The sequence below is a fragment of the Ochotona curzoniae genome, unplaced genomic scaffold (assembly GCF_017591425.1).
Source record: "Ochotona curzoniae isolate NIBS_2020 unplaced genomic scaffold, NIBS_Ocur_1.0 contig_3498, whole genome shotgun sequence".
Lineage (NCBI taxonomy): Eukaryota > Metazoa > Chordata > Mammalia > Lagomorpha > Ochotonidae > Ochotona > Ochotona curzoniae.
Window position 1 is genome coordinate 5629847 of NW_024465885.1, and position 21894 is coordinate 5651740.

At 43.7% G+C, this 21894-nt stretch overlaps 1 protein-coding gene across 1 annotated transcript; it reads right to left on the reverse strand.

Annotated features, from left to right (window-relative positions):
- Positions 1-13863: 13863 nt before the first annotated feature.
- Positions 13864-18144, reverse strand: CUNH3orf85 (chromosome unknown C3orf85 homolog). The gene is made up of 3 exons (XM_040980916.1): positions 18117-18144; positions 17717-17850; positions 13864-13953 (listed from the first exon to the last, which is right to left on the reverse strand). The coding sequence occupies exons 1-3, from the start codon at positions 18142-18144 to the stop codon at positions 13864-13866; spliced, it is 252 nt and encodes an 83-aa protein (XP_040836850.1).
- Between the last annotated feature and the right edge of the window lie 3750 nt (positions 18145-21894).

A 21894-nucleotide genomic window follows, 5' to 3' on the forward strand; every position in this document is an offset into this window, starting at 1 on the left:
ATAGAGAAAAAAGATTGATCCACCAGAAAAAAAATAGCAGCTTGTGAAAGGTAATATTAAATTTAATTTACCAGACCTCAAATGATAAAACTATGAATAGTGTTGCCTCTGAATGAGGCTTATATTAAATTAATTTTCTTTTTTTTTATCTTTTAAAAAAGTTGATAATAAGGTTTTGGTAGCTTCCAGGCAATTCAGGATGGAAAGTGATCAGCAAAAAGATCCATACAAACCTGGAGAAGGTTAGAATTGTCAACATCACATTCTATTCTTTTAGAGGCGAGAGAGTGTTGAAGGTTGCCATTAGTTGATCAGCCATGCCTTTGTAATGACATACTTATAATGTCATTACAAAGAATGACACTAAGAGCTGAACTCATGGACACTCCTGGTGGCACGCTCGGAATGTGGAAGCTTGGTGCTCCTCTCTCCGTACCTTGTTGTAGACTTCATTTTCTGTAACACCCATGACAATAAACAAATAAGCATAGGTTATTCCCTGGGTTCTTTGAGATAAAGCAAACTTGTCTAACCAGAAACAGGTGTTGTGGAAACCTGTATTTATAGCTTGTCAGCTTTAAATCGGGATAAAACAATCTAAGATTTATAATTTGCATGGGAAGATGGAACAAACTTGTGAGACTGAGCTTTCAAATATGTTGTAACAAACATATTGAGAAAAGAACCTTTTATGCCTGTATTCTCAGGCTTCCAATATTTGCTAAGAGAAAGAGTACTTACTGGAGTGGTCAACCATTGTCAAGCACATAGCCTCGAGGAAAGGATTAGATTCTATATTAACTATTTTCTATTAACACTTTAGCATTCATTACTTCATCAGTTTTATGATGTCTAATATTGGGAGACAGAAAAATCTTGCTTCCTTACCCCTGCCTTGGCATTTTTCCAAGAACACTTATTTGACAATGACACCAGTGACTTAATGTCTTACTAAATGCAAAGCTAATCAAGTTACACTTCCATATACAATTCTTCAATGGATCTCATTACATACAGGATGAAGTCTAAATGGTTTCTGATGCTCTGGTTCTGACTCACTATTTTCAGCCTCTCTGATCTCTGGCCACTTTATCAAGAGTACCACGGTACTGTCATTCCACAATAACGTGGCTCTCACTTGCATATGCTTGGAGCTCACTTGCAGATTTTCACCTGATAATCTTTTACCTATTCTCAAGCCAATTTAAGCTGTACTTTATCTCTAAGTCTTACATTAATTACTAAGCTGAGTTTATCAATTCAAAAAAAATTTATGGAGTGCTTGCTTCTGCCCAGGTGGAACTTTCAAGGCTGGTGATGACACTGAAATCCAGTAGATCAAGTCTCTGATCTCAAATTGTTACAGAACAGTGCAGGGAAAATAGGATGAAACTCACACTTTTAAAAATATTTATTTTTTCTTTTTGGTGGGTCTCAGGATGGGGCATCTCATGCCTGGATCCCAGATGACAGCCACCATGTGCACATGGTGAGCTGTCCCCGGGCCTGCCTGGGCTCTGGGGGCTGCTCCCTTGGGAGGTGAGCAAACCGAAGGGGGAGGTCTCTGGGACTGGGCAGGTCTGGGACCACCTGCTGCCTTCATTGGGCGGTGAATGGGATTGGGGAGGGGCGTGACCTTGGGCCTGGGAGTTTAAACTCCCAGCATCCTCCTGGGTGCTGGTGGGTCTCAGGACAGGACGTCTCATGCCTGGATCCCAGATAACAGCCACCATGTGCATGTGGTGAGCTGTTCCTGGGTGGCCTGTGCGCCATTTGGTGCCAGGCTCTGTTGGCTGGCTGCCCGGCCAGGGAGCTCTGGGGTTTTGGTTCTTTGAATCGCTGCTTAGTTAGCTCCAGGTTGAACCCATTTTGCTTCTAGGACATGAAGCATTCCTAGAGATTTCGATGGGCAGTAACTCTTCCTTTGAAAAACTTGTAATCACTGAACAATGCTGACCACCAAATACCAGTCCTGCAGAAGCTATGGCTTGGGGAAGGGTCACATTAAGCAAGCCATTATATTAACTAGCACTCAAAAACCATGACCAGGGGTAAATTCTGTGATGAATGTGTGGGCCACATCCTGTGAAAATTCTAGCCCCACTGGTTATCTCAAGAGTTGGGGTGGTGATGGACTAAGCTAGATGTGACCAAGGAGCCTGCCATCAATCACAGGTAAAGGAACCACCAATAGTCTGGACTGGTCAGGGCAGCAGCACCCGATTGTGCATCCTGACTAGGGTGTGGGGTGGGCCGGGCTGTAATGTTCACCTGCTCATACAAGGCCAAATGGAAGACCAGACTGCACCGGACACTGGCCTAAACCTGATGGCATGTATGAGACTGGGTCTGGGAGTGGATTAAGTGGAGGAACTTGGGAAACTCCCCTGGTGTGTCATAGCTCCCACTAGTGAACATGTGGTCCAGACCTGGGGGTTGGACAAGCTGGGAAAAGTAGCTCCAACAGCTGGCAATGTATCAGTTGGTAATGGAAAGGGTGGATCAGGCAGGACTGAGCAAACCTTAGCGCACAAGCAAAACTAGAGACCAGGAGGGAGCACAGGTCATGCCGAGCTAGGCTCTTGCACCTACTGGTCTGTGTGAGCCAGGAACGCTAAGCCACAGTGTCTAAGGCAGCGTTCAGGACAGGTGAGGGGCTGTGCCAAGCTGAGTCAGAGCAACCACTGGCATGCACGTGATCTATGTCTGGGGACAGGCCTGGTTGGGGAGCTGAGGGGACAACCCTAGCTGGCGTGTGACCTGGAATGGCGCTGCATTCTGATCTGGAAACAGTTGCAGTCATCCTTGGCACAAGTGTGGACTGGGATTGGATGCACTGAATCTAGCCAGACCGCAACACCCTCTGGTGTCCTGGAGGACCGGGATAGATGTGCGATGGACTAGGCAAGGTTTCAAACCCCTACTGAGCCATGTGTGAGCTATATATGGGTATGGACGAGCCATGGCTGGGCTGAAACATCCAACAGTAAGAATCAGATTGGGTTGAAGACCAGTCAGGAAAAGCCACTGTTCTTGCTATGACAGGAGGTGGACTGAGAAGGACTGGCTCATGGACCCACTGGTAAGCATGAAACCTGGCATTGGGAGAGGTTCTGATGGAGGAGCCTGGGCAACTCCTCTGGCAGGAAGGACACAGACCCGACAGAAAAGCACAAGAAACATGATAGGAAATAGCCCAGAACAGGCCATGGAAAGTTACCCACTGGCATACATTTGGCATGGGTTGGAGGCAGACCAGGCTGAATCTGTCCACGTCATCCACTGGCAAATCCAAGCACCAGAACAGAGGGTGGGTCGAACCAGGTTCAGGCACAACAAAGACTAGTGCACAATATGGAATGCCAGCATGAGGTTGCCTGTACCAGAAGGGACTGCAGTGCCCAACCAGCACACGTGAGAACAAGGAAGGGAGGGGGCAGAGCTGGCAGGGGAATAAGGAGTGGTTCCTTTGCTGGACAGCTACTCCCACTGGAGAGCATGGGCTGGGATGGGGGCAAACCAGACTAGGCACGGCTACAACACCTGTGCGCCTCATGTGGACTAGATCAGGGAAAAGCCAGGCTGGGCTGATTATTCCTACTGGTGCAAACAAAATTAGAGTGGGAGAGGGTTGTTTGGGCTTAGCCACAGCATCAGCTGGCAGAAGCTGGCACTGGGTGCTAATTCTGTCAAGTCAAACCACAGAACTATCTGGAGAGTGCATATTCTGGGAGTGTGAGTGGCCTGGGAGGGAAATAGTGGGCTCATCCCTCTTGGTTTACCATTTCCACAGGAGGGCATAGAACTAGCACAGTAGCTGGGGTGGAATGGAGTGTGGGACAGACCAGATTACTGCTACACATACTGGCAAACCAGGGTGGGGGGCCGGCCTGGTGGGGGTTATTGCAGGTTGCTTCTACTAGGCTGCAGCTCCCACTGGTTTATGTGAGGGCCAAGTATGTGCTGGGTAGAACCAGGCTGGACTGCAACACCCATTGGTTCCCGTGGAAATTGGGAGTGAAAACAGAACCAACCCAGCAATTGTAACCACCAGCTGCTCAGGGCGATGGACTGTACTGGGCCCTGTACTTGCTAGCACATACAAGAATCTGGTTTGAGCACACCTCAGGCAAATTTTCTTTGGAGATCTCTCCAATCAAAATTCTGGACTCAGAACCCTAACGAAGAAAAGAGAGAAGACAGAACAGGTCAACCAACCATCTCAGCTATGATGGACTATGTCAATCAGTGGATTCTTCAAAGACCTCATAGTGCTTGGAGTGGCAAGATTGGCTGTGATTCATAACTGTTGAAATACCAAAACCAGTTGAGCAAGAACCTCAGAGCATGCCCTACATCCAGGACCTGGGGAGGGTGGGAAATTGGGTGGGCCTTCTCCCTTAATACCCCCCCTTTAAACATGAAGGAAACAATATGGAAAAATACTGGTGTTACCCACAGGAAAAAAAATGATTATTTTTTTATTTGAAAGGGAAATCTGCACAGAGAAGGGGAGACAGAGACACAGACAGAGATCTACCATCTGCTGGTTCTCTTCCCAAGATGTCTGTAGTAGCTGGAGCTGAGCCAATCTGAAGCCAGGAGCCAGGAACTTCCTCCAGGTCTCATGTGAGTACAAGTTCCCAAAGACCTGAGTCATCCTCTGTTGCTTTCCCAGGAAATAAGCAGAGCTGTATTTAAGTGGAACAGCCAGGACTACAACTAGTGCCCAAATAGGATGGCAGTGCTGCCAGGGTAAGGATTAGCCCATTGAGCCACAATGCTGACTCAACATTTTTAAATAATAAGTATATAATAGTAAATAAACACAAGGAAGAAAATTTCATGCATTGGTATTAAAATTTAAGAAAAAATATTGATGAGTGACTAGGAGAGCATTGCTTTTTGTAGTGGGAAAATGAGTCCTCACAGACATTCACATCTTGTCCTGATGCATGGGAATATGTTACCTGTACATGACATCAAAGATTTTGCAGATGTGATTGAGGACGTTGTGATACGGAGCTTATGTGGGTCTGTTATAACCACAACCATTTAAGAAAAAGAACTTTCCCTAATTCTGGAGAGAGAGAAATGGGCGGGGGGAGGTGATGATGTTGAGGTAGATGTAACACTGTTATGTTCAAACAAAGGTTGCAACCACAGATTATATCCTAAAACTTTGAGAAGACACCAAAGATCCCATGCCTGATATTTACCTATTTTTAAAAACTTGTAAAGACTTATTAGAAAGGCAAAGTGATAGAGAGACAGAGAGACACAGAAAGAGATCTCTATCTGTTGGTTCACTCTCCAGATGGCCATTAACGGCTATGGCTGAACCAGGTCAAATCCAGGAATCAGGAAGTCATCTGGTTCTCCCAGTCTCCCACACAGATCATGCCTGATATTTAAAATTTCAAATAATAATACAAGTCAGTTATTACTTTGATATTTTTACAAAGGTGGGGGGGCTGTAAATCCATGTGCATCTGTGATTAGAATGGATAGGATTGGTGGTGCAGGGAGAGTGGGAGATGTGTGAGACATGTTTCACTCTTCTGTTCTGTGCCCATGGAGGGTGGGGGAAGAGGGTGCACTGCTCCTTGCTGTTAGACTGCATTAATTCCAGGGGAAGGAGATGGATATTTGTTCTCACCTTAGTGGTCCCTGATAGGAGGAAGAATGTCCTTAAGAGTGTTATGATTGGTCTTGTTTGTTCTGAGAAGTTGTCAACTTCAGTTGCACCAGAGGTGAGAAATTCTAAGACCTATTAGCAGTCCACATCTACTTCAGCATGTCCAGATTCAGGTTCTTGCTGTAAAACTTGGTCTGGAGTGTTCTACCTGCTTTTCTTCCTACCTTTGAAGAGGTACTTGAAGTCTTCTGTTGGATTAGAGGATTTGACTACTTTGGATTTCATGTACATCTGGGTATGTTCTTTATCCTTGTACAGAAATTAGCAACAGTGGTGGCCCAGTCTTGCCAAATCTGCTCCAAGATTGGATCATATGTCTATGTGGTGTTCTCTGGGTTGGGGATCAAGTCTGGTGGTCTATAAGACCCGTAAGAACTCTTATTTGAGAGTTCCTCAGACCCAGCTCTGACATGCACCAGTGAGTATTTCTGTCTGCCCCAGCTCACCCCCTGTCCCAGACCAAGAGGATACAGAAAGATATAGCTGCCTGGCATGATCCATTGCAAACACTGGCTTCATGCATCCTGGAGGCACAGCCTAGTCAGGGAAACCCCTAAAAATCCCTATGTAGTTCATTGCTTCCCCAAGACTCAGCTCTCATGTACTCCATTGGGTGATGCAGCCTAGCTCACCTGGCCTGCCTTCAGATCTGGCTCTTATCCATGCTGATGGGTGTTGTGGTCTGGCTCAGCCTGACATCAGCCCTAATCCTAATGTGCACCTGCCCATGCAATATTCTAGTTCAGGAGGACCTACTATGTCCCCTTACCTGGCTCACTTCCAAACCTGGTTCTCCTGGTGTCAATGGATGTAGTGGCCTGGCTGGGTACACCACTAGTCTCACCTCCTGTGTTCATGGGTGGCTGCAATAACCTGGTGGTGGACAACCTGGAGAACACTCAGCAGACCAGTATCCTCATCTGGCTCTCAAAGGTGTTGGCAAGTGAGTATGCCTGGCCTTTTGAGGCCCTCTGGTTTACCCTATCTGACCTACACATGTTTCAGCTCTCTTGCTTGCCTGTGGGTGCAGTGATCTGGTCTGTGGAAGCCCTTAAAAATCATCTTGTACATCTCAAACAAGTCCTCAGTGACCTCCACTCCTTTCCAGTACCAGTCTGATATGCTAGGGTACAGCCCAGCAGGCAACAGCGACGATATTAGAATTCCTACAAATAAGAATTAAAAATTGTTTTTCTCTCTCTAGCTACTGCCTAGGTTTAAGATGATCAAAGGCGCCTTTTAAGGGGCATCTAAGAAGGCACACCTTTTTAAATTTGGTTGATTAATTAGCTTGCTTTCTAGTACCACCATCAGGAAGATGGCAAAGAACCATAAACCAAGATAGAAGGTAGGAAAGGAAAAGAAATGGATTTTCTCAAGATCACTTAAGAAGTACAGCAGATCCTGACACTTTGATCCTAGCTCCAAGAGACTAATATCAACCATCAGATCTTTAGCACTGAAGATCATAAATGCATATTGAATCAGTTACTGGATTTACACTAGTTTGCTAGATCAACAACAATAAAAGTAATACAATAAACTACTTCAGGCTACTTAGTCAAGATTTCTTCTCTGAAGAGACAAAATTACGCAGAGACCACAATCCTATCAGGAGACCAAACTTCTGGAAATACTGAGAAAGAAAAGCCAAAGGAGAAGGAAGGGCATGTCTCTGAGGGTGCAGTAGTCTTGATATGCTTCAAAACAGTGGTGCAGTCTAACGGAGTAGGAGCACGTGAGATAGAGAATGCAAGGCGAGATTAGCACTGCAGGCAAGTACCAGACCATCAAGAAGAATCTTTCACCACCCTGCACAAAGCAGTGGCAGTGCCTGAAATATAACTGATGGTTACAGGTACAAATATAACAGTGGGAGTCAGGGTATGCCTGTGATTCTTCAGAAGAATACAATAGTAAAATTAATCTCAATTGTTTTGAAATTATCAAACACTGGGAGCTCCTGGGATCTTTAGTTATGCCTGGTTAGAACCATTTGGATAGTGTTCAGAAATGGGGTTGGGGCAAAAGCAGCTCACTGCAGTGTGTTGGCTGTGGGGGTGCCCCAGCAAGGCTGGACCCAATGCTGAGGACTCAGGACAAAGGTACTGATGCCACGTGGTGACCAAGTCCTAGGCTTTCTCCAGGACTGAGAGATCACTTGCCTCAGGACAAGTACACCATGAGGAAAACTTGGGAACTGGATTAAGGCCCTGGCTCTGCCCTGCCACTAACATCTTGCAGCAGGAAGAATGTGGGCAGTATTCAGCCTTGGGGTTGGGGCAAAAGTAGCTCCCTGCAGTGTGGCAGCTTGTGTAGGGGATGCCCCATCCAGGCTGGACTCAACGCTGGGGACTCAAGCCAAAGTCGCTGCCACCACGTGATAATCGAGTCCTAGGCTTTGGTGGATACCATGCAAAGTTGTGCCAGGCTCTGCCTGCTGGCTGCCCAGCGTCAGGCTCTGGTGTTTCTAGGATATGTAATTGCTGCCTAGGAACACCCATGGATAAGGCCAGTGTGAGTGTAGGTGAGGGATGAATTTTGGGTGATTCCTACCAAACAGTCACAAAACTTTCTGGCAAGCGTGAGAACTGAGACATGGTGGTTTGGAGAGGAGAGTCCCTAAGATCTATTTGGGTCAGAATGATTCACCAACCCACTTGGGAATCCTGAGATGGGCTGTTAGTGTAGAGCATCACTGGCTGCCACACACCAGTCCACACAGAAGCTATGGCAGGGAGGGCTGCCAGGCAGGGCTAGGTACCAGTGCCTGACCGAGTGGTTGAACAGGGAATGGGTCACAGACACTAACCAGCATATGAGAGAACCAGGTCAGGAGGTAGATTCTGTGGGGGACATACAAGTTCCACTGGTTAGCTCGTGAGCTAGGGTGGTGATGGGCTGAGCTAGGTGTGACCATGGAGCCTGCCCTCACTTAAGAGTAAAAGAACTGACAATAGTCTGGGCAGGCCAAGGCAGCAACACCTGAAAGCGCATCCTTAAATAGGATGTGGGGTGGGCCAGGCTGCAACTGCAAGGGGGTGGAGTTGGCAGGGCCGAGCAAACCTCCATTCACAAGAAAGAACGGAAATCAGGATGGAGCATAGGTCATGCCAAACTAGGCTCTTAACTGACTGGTCTGCATGAGCTAGGGATACTAGGACACAGCATTGAAGGCAATGGTTGAGACAGGTGAGGGGCTGAGCCAAGCTGGGTCCCCAAAACCACTGGCATGCATGTAATCTAGTGCTGGGAATAGGCTTAGTTGGGGAGCTGTGAGAGTACACACTTTCTGGGTTGCGGTTCCCACGGGAGAGTGCGGGAGCCTGAGTATGCTGTGTTCTGGTCTGGATATGGCTGCAATCGACCCTGGAACAAGTGTGAACTGGGACTGGACACACTGAACTGGGCTAGACACCATCACCATTTGGTGCTCTGGAGAACCTGGATAGATGTAGGACGAACTAAGCTAGGTCTCTGCCCCTACTGAGCCATGTGTGGCAGTGTCTGGGTATGGACAAGCCTTGATTGGGCTGAAATACCCAACAGTAAAAGGGCAGCAAGGAGGGCTGGCCCATGGATCCACTAGTACGTTTATATCTGGCATAGGGAGAGGTTCTGATAGAGGATGTTGGAAAACTCTGGCAGGACACAGTCCCTGCAGGTGAGTGCAAGAACCGTGATAGGGAGCAACCCAGACAAGGCCAGAGAAATATACCCACTGACATACATTTGGCAAAGGTAGGGGACAGACCAGGCTGATCCAGTTTACCAGCTGTCAAATCTGAGCACCAGAATAGAGTGTGGGTCGGGCCAGGTTTGGTTGCAACACTAACCAGTGCACATTACAGAATGCCAAGTTGAGTGAGCCATACCAGATGTGGCTGCAGCACTCAAACAGCATACATGAAAACCAGGGAGAGAGGGAGGGGGCAAAGCCAGCAGGGGGATGTGGGCTCTCCTACTGCACAACCACTCCCACTGGAGAGTGTGAGTTGGGATGGGGGCAGGCCAGATCAGGCAGGGCTACAACACCTGTGGGCCTCACGTGAGCTAGATCAGGGAAAAGCCAGGTGGGCTGACTATTCCAACTGGTGCAAGCATTAACTAGAGTGAGTGAGCATTGGTTGGGCTTTGCCACAGCATCAGCTGGCAGAGACTGGCACTGGGGGCTAATTCTGTCAAGTTAAACTCCAGAACCACCTGGAAAGTGCATAATCTGTAGTGGGAGTGTCCTAGTAGGGAAATAGTGGGCACCTCCCTCTTGGGTTACCACTCCCACTGGAGAGCACAAAAACCAGGACAGGGGCAGGTGTGGCTAGACAGAGTGGTACCTGCCAGCATGTGTTTGAAAGAGCATTAAATGGGATGTGGGACAGACTGAGCAAGTCTGTGTTACATACTGGCAAGCATGAGAATCAGGGAATGGGGCTGGACTGGTGGAGTTTTGGGGAGTCGTCACAACTTGGCTGCAGCTCCCACTGGTTTGCGTGATGGCTAATTGTGAAGTGAGCAGGATCGGGCTGGACTGCAACACCCACTGGTTTGTGTGGAAGACAGGGCTGGAAACAGAACTGACTCAGCAATTGCAACAACCAGCATGTCCATAAGTTGATTGGGATGATGGACGGTGCTGGACCCTGTGCTGGCAAGCACACACAGGAATCAGGTCTGGGATCACCTCAGATGAAGTTCCTTTGGAGATTCCTCCAACTGAACTGCTGATCTCAGAACCCCAACAATGAAGAGACTATGCCAGTCAGTGGATTCTGAACAGATCTCATCATGATTGGGACAGCAGCAATTCAGAACTGTTGAACTATCAAAATTGCTTAAGCAGGGCCCTCGGAGCATGCCCCACAATGGGTGCCTGGGATAGGTAGGATTCTGGGTGGGAAAAAAATGGTGATATTAGTTGGAAACAATGGTCTTACCCACTTTCCTGTAAAGAAAAAAAAAAAGAACCATTTGGATAGCCATTTTATGGTTTATTATGAGGAAATGATCCATGGTAGTATGTGAATTAAAATGCAGAAGTTCAATGATAAAGAAATGATTGACTGGGATTGTCTTGTATGCTTAAAATTAGCTTGAGATTACATATAATACCTGGTACAGGGGAAACACTATGTAAACAGTTGTTTATCCCATGTAGAGAATTACATTATGGAAAATTGGTTGTTGCCTATGTTCAGTAAACACAATGTTCTCTGGGTATTTTGGATCTGTAATGAGCTGAATCCCACCTGTGGAACTCATGGAAAGGGGGTTCTTTGGTATTCACAGAGGATCCATTTGGCAAAAGTTAAGTTTCTTTCAATGCTGACTCTGTGCAACACAAGGACTGTTTTCATCATTCCCGTCTGTGAGTGGAGGAAGCCAATCAGAGCTAAGCTAACTAACTCGCCCAAGAAGATAATGGTAGTGGGTGATGACCTCAGATTATAGTGCAGAGGCTATATTTTACATAACAGACCACACACAACTCTTGGTTTCCTCCATGAAGGGGCAGACCCAGAAATGAAACATTAAACCTTGTGGGAGAAGTATCAGATGTCCTATGTCTGGGATATAAAGGTATTTAAAATTTGAGCTATTCTAAAAATCAGGCTATTTTCTTCCTCTTTGTAGTTACCTCCTTGTTTAAATATAATCAAAGGGCTATTTTTATAATACACCTTTACAGAACAAATGGAAAAGGGCACAAAAAGGGTATAATTTGCCTCAAATTATGTATTAAAAATAACTAGATTTTTCCTCCAGTATTATTGTCAGAAACGGAAAACATGACTATTTTTGTTACTTTTGGACACAAATCTGGACACTTTATTTCATTTTGACACTTTGAACTACCCTCTGAGACAATTCCAATTTGGGATGTAATCTCCAAACACCTATTTTTTTTTTTTTGTCTTTAATTTGAGGAAGTCTGGTAACTCTTTGTTTCATATGGGTGGTTTATACACTCAACCAGTCAATGCTAAATTACTTTCAATAAAATTCATTTGGATTGTTGCTGTCATTGACGATAACAGTGTGAGATGTGTGTATTCTCTGCCTGGCTCAATTGCCTGAGATGTTTCAGATCAATCTGACAAAAATAAATGGAATGAGGAAAATCCAATGTATAAAAATAAATACTTTCACTTTTAATTTGTTTTATGTGTACAGTAGCTCCCTTCTATGAATTTTTCTATTTAAATTATAATGATTGGGCACAGGAGAGTAGATGCCTCTTGAGACTCGGTTGGCTGAATGGGGGAAACTGAAGATAAATCGTGAGAAATTGCTATCAAGTTTTTATTCAGATCTCATGGAGCTACTAGACAGCAATTGGATAAACTGTATCACATCTTATTTATTTGTCCTGCCACTGATATAAGAAGAGTAATAATAAAAGCTTGTGAATTCCACTTACCTTCCTGATAGGCACCTTTTCGTCAATGTTTTATATATTCATTAAATATTTCAATTTTAGCATATGTGCTGCTGGAGCAAGAACCGTCAGATATTTGCTGCCCTGACACACTATCTTGGATGTGGCTTGAGCTGCGAAATGAATTGCAATTAAATCCTAACCTTAAAATATCTTATAATAGTGTCAGTATACACTATAATAAGAACAACACAAACACATATTCTATATGCTATGACAGAAAAGCTATAGGGCCCAGCACAATTGTTTCGACGTTGCATCCATTTGAGAAGTGAACCAGTGGATGGGAGTTCTTTCTGTCTCTCTTCTTCTTGTGGTTCTGCCTTTCCAAAAGATAAATATCTTTTTAAAAAGAACAACTATAACATGTAATAATTGTATATATATTAATCTATAACTGAGTGAAAAATATTGATGGATGGTTTTTTTTGGAGAACCCTGAATAATAAGCAGTTTCCTAATTTCTTATTAATTGAAGAATGGAACTTCGTAATAGCAAAATGGATATTATTGTTGAAATAATGTAGGAATTTTTGTGTATACTTTCCAATTTATTTCCTACTGCAAACCCAAATTATTAATTTTCCTTATCTTTGCTGTGTCATTGTAGTTTGATTTAAAAATGTTTATATTTTTATAAATTGGATAACAGCTAGCATTATAAATCACAAATTAGCCTCAAATTCGTCACTGGGGATGCCTTTAGACAGCAGGATGAGACATGAGGGCCATGGGCAGTTGTCAATGCCTGGTAAACATGGGGCCAAGGTGTTCACAGTGCAGCTTCTTGGGGTATGAATTTTGCTGATTTTGCTGATGTCCGAAAAAAGTGCTTAAGATCATTATAGGGGTAAGATCAATAGTGATCTTGGGAAAAATGTTTCACTTTACACAAGTCCAAAAGAAATTGTTAAAGTGAAGACTTGGGGTAAGACTTGATGTAAGTAATATTCCTTGAATGCATGAAAAATTAAAGCATAAATGTAGTCAACTTTTTCCACAACTAATTTTCCAATTTTATTGAATGAAAAGATTAATAAATATACCTGTACAATAAGATATGAGGATTACTTCAAAATAAAACAAAGTCAGAAAAATACAGGACACAGGAACACAAGAGAAACTTGAATTCATTCTGCAAAACTTTTAAGGAAGTTTGCATTTACAGACTTGCTGTGATTCCTTGTAGCTTCCCAGCCACTATCTGCTAGTAATAAACTGATACAAGTTGAGATTATTTTCTTCACTGCCTTCAGCAGTACAAGTTCAAAGAAAACAGTTTCAAAAGCATAGTCTTAAGACATATAAAGAAGGAGAGGGGATCAGATCAATCTGAGAAATTCCTATTTTTTAGAAATAAAGAACCTTGAGGTAGCCCTCTTAAAAACGGCAGTAGGAAGCAACAGCTATCAATAGAATGTTTAGATGATACTATTTTTTTTTTGTTTCTTGCTTTCCTTTTCTCATAAAAGCCCCCCTTTTGATCAATATTAATATTACAGATTTTATTGTTGTTTTCATTTTAAGAGTTACATTTTATCAAAAACTTCTGATTCTAAGGCTATACATGGACGTTCATTACTCTTTCCACCAACTCTTCTAGACAGACATAATAAGTAACCCAGCAGATGGCATGGATTTGTCCCCCGCTCTTCAAAGGCTGTGGCTTTGGCACCTTTTTTGTGTTGATTCCCACCATTTTTGCTGTACTTAAACCAGTGGTACACATTTATTGGACAGTGGATATGTCAAATGTGAAGGTTTTCACATCCAAATAGTACTGTGCAGTTGTTTTCAAAGCACGCCATGTGTCATGAGCCTGCAAATGAAAGGAAACGAGTCATGTAAAGCGCATGGTGTAGCAGTTCTAATATCATGTAAATACTCCTAGAGAGCCGGAAGAAACAAATAATGAAAAAATTATTCCAAACCGTGATTTGTTTTTACATTTTTTTTGGCTGTCTGTTTGCATCAGCCCTCAAGGCGTTTGCACCATTTGTGGGAGCCACTGAAATGAAGCAGTGTGGTAGAATCTTCTACATGGATGTACCTGACATGACCTGAATTGGTCTACAGTCAGTGGCAGTTTTGTACTCTGAAATGTCAGCATTTCATAAAGAAGGGACAGTCCACCAACTCATGTAGTTATTTAATTTGCCAAATAAGTAAACATCTTGCTGTAATAGCTCTAAATGATGCCTGTTCAAGACAAATGGGGATAAAACAAGATACATTAATCAAGCTGGTGATTTTCATCAGCAAATGCTGAGCAGAAGCAAGTTCATGCTGGTAGATCATAAAGACTCAGCCATGCAGGCCACTGTGAAGCAAGGACACTCAGTTCCTACCACTTTACACAACCCTCGTTCCTTATGTTGATGAAAGCCTGATGCATATGGGAAGAAAAGATGAGTGAACAAGTAATTAATGAATAAACTTGCTTTGTAACTTTGATTCCCGAATTGCTAAATTGAAAGAGGGGAAATAATAGACAATTGAAATTTTTAAATAATTCATTTGTCTTGGAGTTAAAATATCTTCTTCAGTTGGAAAAGCAAACATAGGGGTTGGTGTTTATGCTAGTGGTTAACGTGTTTTTTTCAGAGACCTATCTCAAAATAGTTGGGTTCAGTACCCAGCTCTAGTCTTCAGCTTTCTGCTATGGCAGACCCTGAGCGGGAGCCGCAGATCTCTCAAGCAATCAGGTTCCTGCTGTTCACATGGGAACCCTGCTCTGAGTTTCTGGCTCTTTCTATCAGCCTGGCTTCATCCCAGATGTAGCAGGCATTGGGGAGAGTGAACCAATTGATCAGCATTATCTTTCCATCTCTCTTAAAAAGGAAAAGTGAACAGGAAATAAAGCAGTCAAATACAAATTTCTCTTTTATTTCTTTCAGGATTGGGGTGAAAAGGAATAGAAAAATGTACAAAGGGTAATCAAATCAAAGGATTTGAATAATTATCACAGAAGAAAATATATATTGAACAGCTGAGACGGAATTAAAATGGAACCACTATTATCCATCTGCCCAACCAAACACATAATGATTTATTCAACCTTGACTACTTAGCAATCATTTTCTTAGATTTAAAGAATAATTACCTTTATTCATAAAACCTTTCCTTGGTAGTTCTAGGTAAGGATCTTGAGCACATGAAACAAACACCTCCAACGAGAGGAGAACGTACAGATGTGAACAGCATTCACAAGGACAAGAGGGAAGGGAAATGGAAAGGGAAGTGCTTCACAGGGGAGGCCCCATGTGAGCTTGGACTTTAACAAAGAGGCGGCATTTGCCAGGCACAAGCTGTTCCATAGAGAGGAAAGGGAATGCATAGCTCAGAGCGGCTAGAGAGAATAAGGTAGGACTAGGTTAATAGTGTGCCAATGACCACCGATGTTTTGCCAATTTAAAAAAAGCTAAATGGTGATGGACCACTGAGGTTTTTTGCTGTTTCTGTGTTTGTTTATTTGTCTGCTCATCTATCACCATACACTAAGATCCAATCTACATGGATAAAAGACCTAAACCTACATCCAGAAACCTTTAAACTCTTGCAAGAAAATGTAGGAAATACCCTGCAAGACCTAGGAGTAGGTCCCGACTTTCTAAGAAGGACACCAAAAGCAATAGCAGTTGAGAACAGAATAAACAAATGGGACCTCATCAAACTAAGAAGCTTCTGTACAGCAAGGGAAACAATCAACAAAGTAAAAAAGCAACCCACAGAGTGGGAGAAGATCTTTGCACACAATATAGGTGATAGGGGGCTAATTTCCAGGATATACAAAGAACTTCAAAACAACCAAAAAACCAAAACAAACAAGCCACTCAAGAAATGGGCACGGGAAATGGGCAAACATTTCACAAAGGAACAAGTCCAAATGGCAAACAAACATATGAAAAAATGTTCCAGCTCCCTAGCAATAAGGGAAATCCAAATTAAAACATCGATGAGGTACCACCTAACACCAGTAAGATTGGCCCACATAAACAAGAACACCAACGACGCTTGCTGGCGAGGATGCGGGGAAAAGGGAACCCTACTCCACTGCTGGTGGAGCTGCAAATTGGTACAGCCTTTATGGAAATCAGTCTGGAGAACACTCAAACAACTCAAAATCTGCATACCATATGACCCAGCAATAGCACTCCTAGGAATATATCCAAAACACCTGTTTTACGACAAACCAACATGCATCCCTATGTTCATTGCAGCACAATCAGTAATTGCAAAAACATGGAAGCAACCGAAATGCCCATCAGCAGAAGACTGGATAAGAAAGCTTTGGTTCATCTACTCCATGGAATACTACTCAGCTATTAAAAAAAACAAAATGCAGTTCTTTGTGGCTAAATGGGCCCAACTGGAAACTATAATGCTAAGGGAAATGAGTGAATCCCAAAAGGTTAGATACCACATGTTTGCCTTGATTTAACCTGTAATTTTTTGTTTGGTTGTTTGTTATTTTTTGAACCTGTCATTGATACTGTCTCAACCCAGATGTTTCGAAGAATGGAACTTGCATTATTTTTAACATATTGTTTACCCAATACTATGTCAATTAATTCCATAATGTTGTATATTGATTCTGAGGTCTTGTTGGGGCTTTTAACTGACCAGATCTTTACTCTGTTAGACCTACCTTCAGACCAGAGAAGGTCTCCCCAAGAGGCCACTGAACTTATCTGGACAATAAGACGCTGAACTTTATGCTAGGCATGTGTTTGCAAGGAATGAATCTCAACTGAACTTGAACTATGGTAATGCAACAAGGTGGAGGAATCCACCATGGGAGGAGGGGTATGGGAGGGGTGGGGGGAATCCCCAGCGCCTATAAAACTGTACCACATAATACAATGTAAGCAACAATAAAGAAAAAAAAAAAGATTTGTTTGAAAGTCAGTGTCACAGGGACAGAGGGAGACACAGACGAAGACAATTCTTCCATTCACTGGTATTCACCCAAATAACCTCAAATCTAGGGCTGGGTCAGCCCAAAGTCAGAAGGCTGAAACTTCATCTGGGTCTCCCACTTGAGCAGCAGTGCCCAAAGTACTTGAACCACAATTGTCTGCTTTCCAGGATACTTTAGCAGGAAGGTAGATCAGAATTGGAAGAGTCAGGCCCGGCGGCATGGCCTGCAGCCTAAAGTCCTTACCCTGAACGTGCCAGGATCCCATATGGGCACCGGTTCTAATCCCGGCAGCTCCATTTCCCATCCAGCTTCCTGCTTGTGGCCTGGAAAAGTAGTCAAGGATGGCCCAAGGCCTTGGGACCCTGCACCTGCATGTGGGAGACCTGGAGGAAGTTCCTGGCTCCTCGCTATGGATCGGCACAGCACTGGCCATTGTGCTCACTTGGGGAGTGAATCATCAGACATAAGATCTTCCTCTCTTTCTCTCCTCCTCTCTATATATCTGCTTTTCGAATAAAAATAAAATAAATCTTAAAAAAAAAAGAATTGGAGTAGTCAGGACGCATACAGATGCTCACATACATGTCGGTATTATAAATGGTGGCCTAACCCATTGTGTTACAGTGCTGAACTTGACCATTTGACTCAAATACAACAGTACCTGATCAGCCAATGCTTTCCCCCAAGCATTTGGGCTACTATCTGGGTCCCAGTAATCTTGCAAATATACGTGTCTTTTGAGACGCAGGAACTGGTTTGCTGAGTCCTCCCATAAAAGCGGTGCTCCGAGTACTCCTGCAATTCAGATCAAGAGCATTATTGGTTAAGGCAAGGGCCTACATCTCAGCACTTCCTCTTTAAAGCTGTAGTCTCTGGAGGTCTGAGTTTCTGAGAAGGAAACTCTGGAAAAACTAAGCCCTGAGGGAGATGGCTGCTCTTAGACCTTTTGTTATAATGCTGCCACCACTCTGAACTGATAAAATACAGCACAGGAAGCAATACTATATAGTGGATGGACAAAGATGTCAGAGTTTTAGTATATTTAGGAGCAAGGGGGCCACCGATTAAGTAGTTAAGTCCTACTACCATGTTGGACACCTAGATTGAATTCCCGGCTGCTAGTTCAGTATCAATTGCTTCTGAAGATTTAAGAATGAACCAGCAACTGGGAGCTCTTGGTTTACTAGTCTGTTTCCATTTCAAATAAATATACCTAAAAAAGTTTTATTTTATTCCTTTGAAAGTCTGAATGACAGAAGGAGAGTTTTCATCTACTGGTTAGTTCCTCAAATTGCTGTGACAGCTAGAAACTGGCTTTGCTGAAGCTAGGGAACCCAAAACTCTATCCAGATCTAGCCCATAAAAGGCAGGGGACAAGAACTCTGACCAATTTATTCTGCTTTCCCATGTACCTTAGCAGGGAACCTGATTGGATGGTCAGACTTTAGCAGACATTCCAATGTGGAGTGCTAGCCTGGCAAGCAGTGGCTTGACCCACTGTACTCCAATGTTGGCACTAAAAAAGATTATTTAAATATTCCTTCTTTTACATACTTGGGATTCCAACTCTACCACACTGTTAGGAAAATCACTTGTTTGTCCAGTTTTTTCTTATATCTAAAGGACGTTAAGAATAACACACATGAAATTGAAATGAGGATTAGATAAATTAATGGATATCATCGTCTAACTCAAACTGAGGAATTCATGCTCTTATTATTGCTGTTCTAACCTTGGAAAAATAGGATGTTTTTTAGTTTAAGGTAAACTGCTTTTCTGTCATTTTGGGATGTGTGATTAGAATAGATTCATCATTTAGATTGAGCTGATTTGTATTTTTACTCCCTCCAATTCTAAGATTAAGAACAGGTGGTGATAAAAAAATTATCACTTTTAAGGCCTTGATATTTTAAATATCAATAATCTTTTTAATTGTCTACGTTGTGTTTGCACTTTTCAAGAAGCACAACAGTGTTCAGAACTGGAATGTTAATCAATATAAAAGAACACATTTATGACAAGCCTGTATTTTTGGCCACAATATAACCTAATACCATTTGTGATAAAGGATCATTTACTACAAAATTTAACTACAAATTACATTATGTTGGGCATCTGTAGCTTCATCATTAACAGGGTGAATACAGAAAAGTTCTGGATGAATTGGGGTTATAGTGAACTGTAAAATATGGAACTGCCTTTTTCAGTGCTTTCAGTTTGGTTGGAATTAAAGATCAATGGCTGAACACAAAACAAGGTATTGCACAGTTTTCTTGTGCCAAAGGATTTAGAAGAAAGTATTGTTAGTGAACACCGTGCACTTGGGCATCAGCAGCCATGAGGAAGAGGGCATAACGCATGAGATGAGGCTCCTACCAACAGCCACGTCACTGAGCAACTGAGTACCTCATGTTTTTGTGCCAGTTAATCCAGCAACTAACTGCATCCTCCATCGACATCTCTCCTGCATTGTTGTAAGAAACACTGAGCCAGAACTATTCAACTAAGCTGCTCCCAAATTACTGATACTGCAATTGAAATAATATTGATTATCTTGTTCAGTTGTTGCAGTTGGAGGAACTTAGTTATATGATTGTAGATGACTAATACAATGCATCAAAAGTACTTTTCAATGTGAATGGTTGGTAGGTGGTGAGATTAGTGAGACTCCGGGAATATTAAATGCTAGAAGGAATTCACTTTCAAAACTTCAAACAGTGCTGGAATTCGCCCACCTCTGTCAACTCAGTCCTTACTTTGATGATGATCTTTGGATGGAAAGGTAATAAAGAATAACTCTTGTCAATCACTGCTGCAAAAATAGGCAACAAGAATGCTGGCTATTAAGAAATTCACACTGGAATTAAAGCCCAAAGAAAAGCAGAAGCTGAAATGAAGTAGCTGACTAAGGTTCAGTCTTAGCAACTTTCACTTTGCCCATGTGATTGAGAGGTGTGTTATAGACACTACCAGACACAAGATTAGAAAAACAAGCTGCAGTTCAATTCAAAAGGCTCTCTACTGTCATATCACCAAGTTTCAACTTAATTCTGTAAATCATCAGTGAGAATCCCTGAGTAGGAAATGATACGGCCAGATTTACTCTTTTTTTTTTTAATTAATAAAATTTATTTTGACATTCTTTACATACTTAGTTAGAGTAAGAAGGTTCAAGGGCTACAGGAAAGTGGATAATACTAGTATGTTTTCCATATTGTTACTTTCATGTTTAAAAGGGGGGTATTAAGGGAGAAGGCCCACCCAATTTCCCACCCTCCCCAAGTCCCGGGTGTAGGGCATGCTCTGAGGTTCTTGCTCAAGTGGTTTTGATATTGCAACAGTTATGAATCGCTGTCAATCTTGCCACTCCAAGCACTATGAGGTCTTTGAAAAATCCACTGATTGACATAGTCCATCATAGCTGAGATGGTTGGTTGACCCGTTCTGTCTTCTCTCTTTTCTTCGTTAGGGTTCTGAGTCCAGCATTTAGATTAGGAAGATCTCCAAAGAAACTTCTTGTATGTGCTAACAAGTACAGGGCCTGGCACCGTCCATCGCTCCAATCAGCTGGTGGTTGTAATTGCTGGGTTGGTTCTGTTTTCACTCCCGACTTCCACTGGAACCAATGGGTGTTGCAGTCCAGCCTGGTTCTGCCCAGCACATACTTGGCCCTCACCTAAACCAGTGGGAGCTGCAGCCTAGTTGGAGCGACCCACAATAACCCCCACCAGGACCGCCCCTACCCTGGTTTGCCAGTAAGTGTAGCAGTAATCCAGTCTGTCTCACACCCCATTCCACCCCAGCCACTGTTTAGTTTTTGTCCTCCCGTGGAAGTGGTAACCCAAGAGGGATGAGCCCACTGTTACCCTCCCAGGCCTCTCCCACTCCCAGATTCCAATTGATGCTGCTCAAACAAACCTCGCCCACTTTAATTCTGTTTGCACCAGTAGGAATAATCCGCCGAGCCCGGCTTTTCCCTGATCTAGTCCACATGAGGCGCACAGGTGTGGTAACTCTGCCTAGTCTGGTCTGCCCCCATCCCAGCCCATGCTCTCCTGCGGAAGTAGCTATCCTGCAAAGGAACCCTCCCTTATTCCCCTGCCGGCTCTGCCTACTTCCTTTCTTGTTCTCAGGCTGGTTGGACGCTGTGGTCCCCTCCGGTACAGGCAACCTCACCTCGGCATTCCATATTGTGCACTAGTCTTTGCTGCGACCAAACCTGGGTCGACCCACACTGGTGCCTGGATTTGCCAGTGGATGACGTGGACAGATTCAGCCTGGTCTTGCCCCCACGTCTGCCAAGTGTATGCTAGTGGGTAGCTTTCCATGGCCTTTTCTGGGCTGTTTCCTATCATGTTTCTTGCGCTGACCTGCCGGGTCTGTGTCCTGCCAGAGGAGTTGCCCAGGCTCCTCCATCAGAACCTCTCCCAATGCCAGGTTACACGCTTACCAGTGGGTCCATGAGCCAACCCTACTCAGTCCACCTTCTGTCATAGCAGGAACTGTGGCTTTTCCTGACTGGCCTTCCACCCAATCTGGTTCTTGCTGTTGGATGTTCCAGCCCAGCCATGGTTTGTCCATACCTACGTATGGCTCACACATAGCTCAGTAGGGGTTTGAGACCTTGCCTAGTCTATCACACATCTGCCCTGGTCCTCCAGAACACCAGGGGGAGTCGGGGTCCAGCCCGGTTCGGTGCATTCAATCCCAGTCCACACTTGTGCCAAGGGAGACTGCAACTGTATCCAGATCAGAACGAAGCCCCCCTTCCAGGCCACGCGCCTCTTTGTGGGAACCTCAGCCCAGCTAGGGTTGTCCCCTTTGTTCCCCAACCGGGTC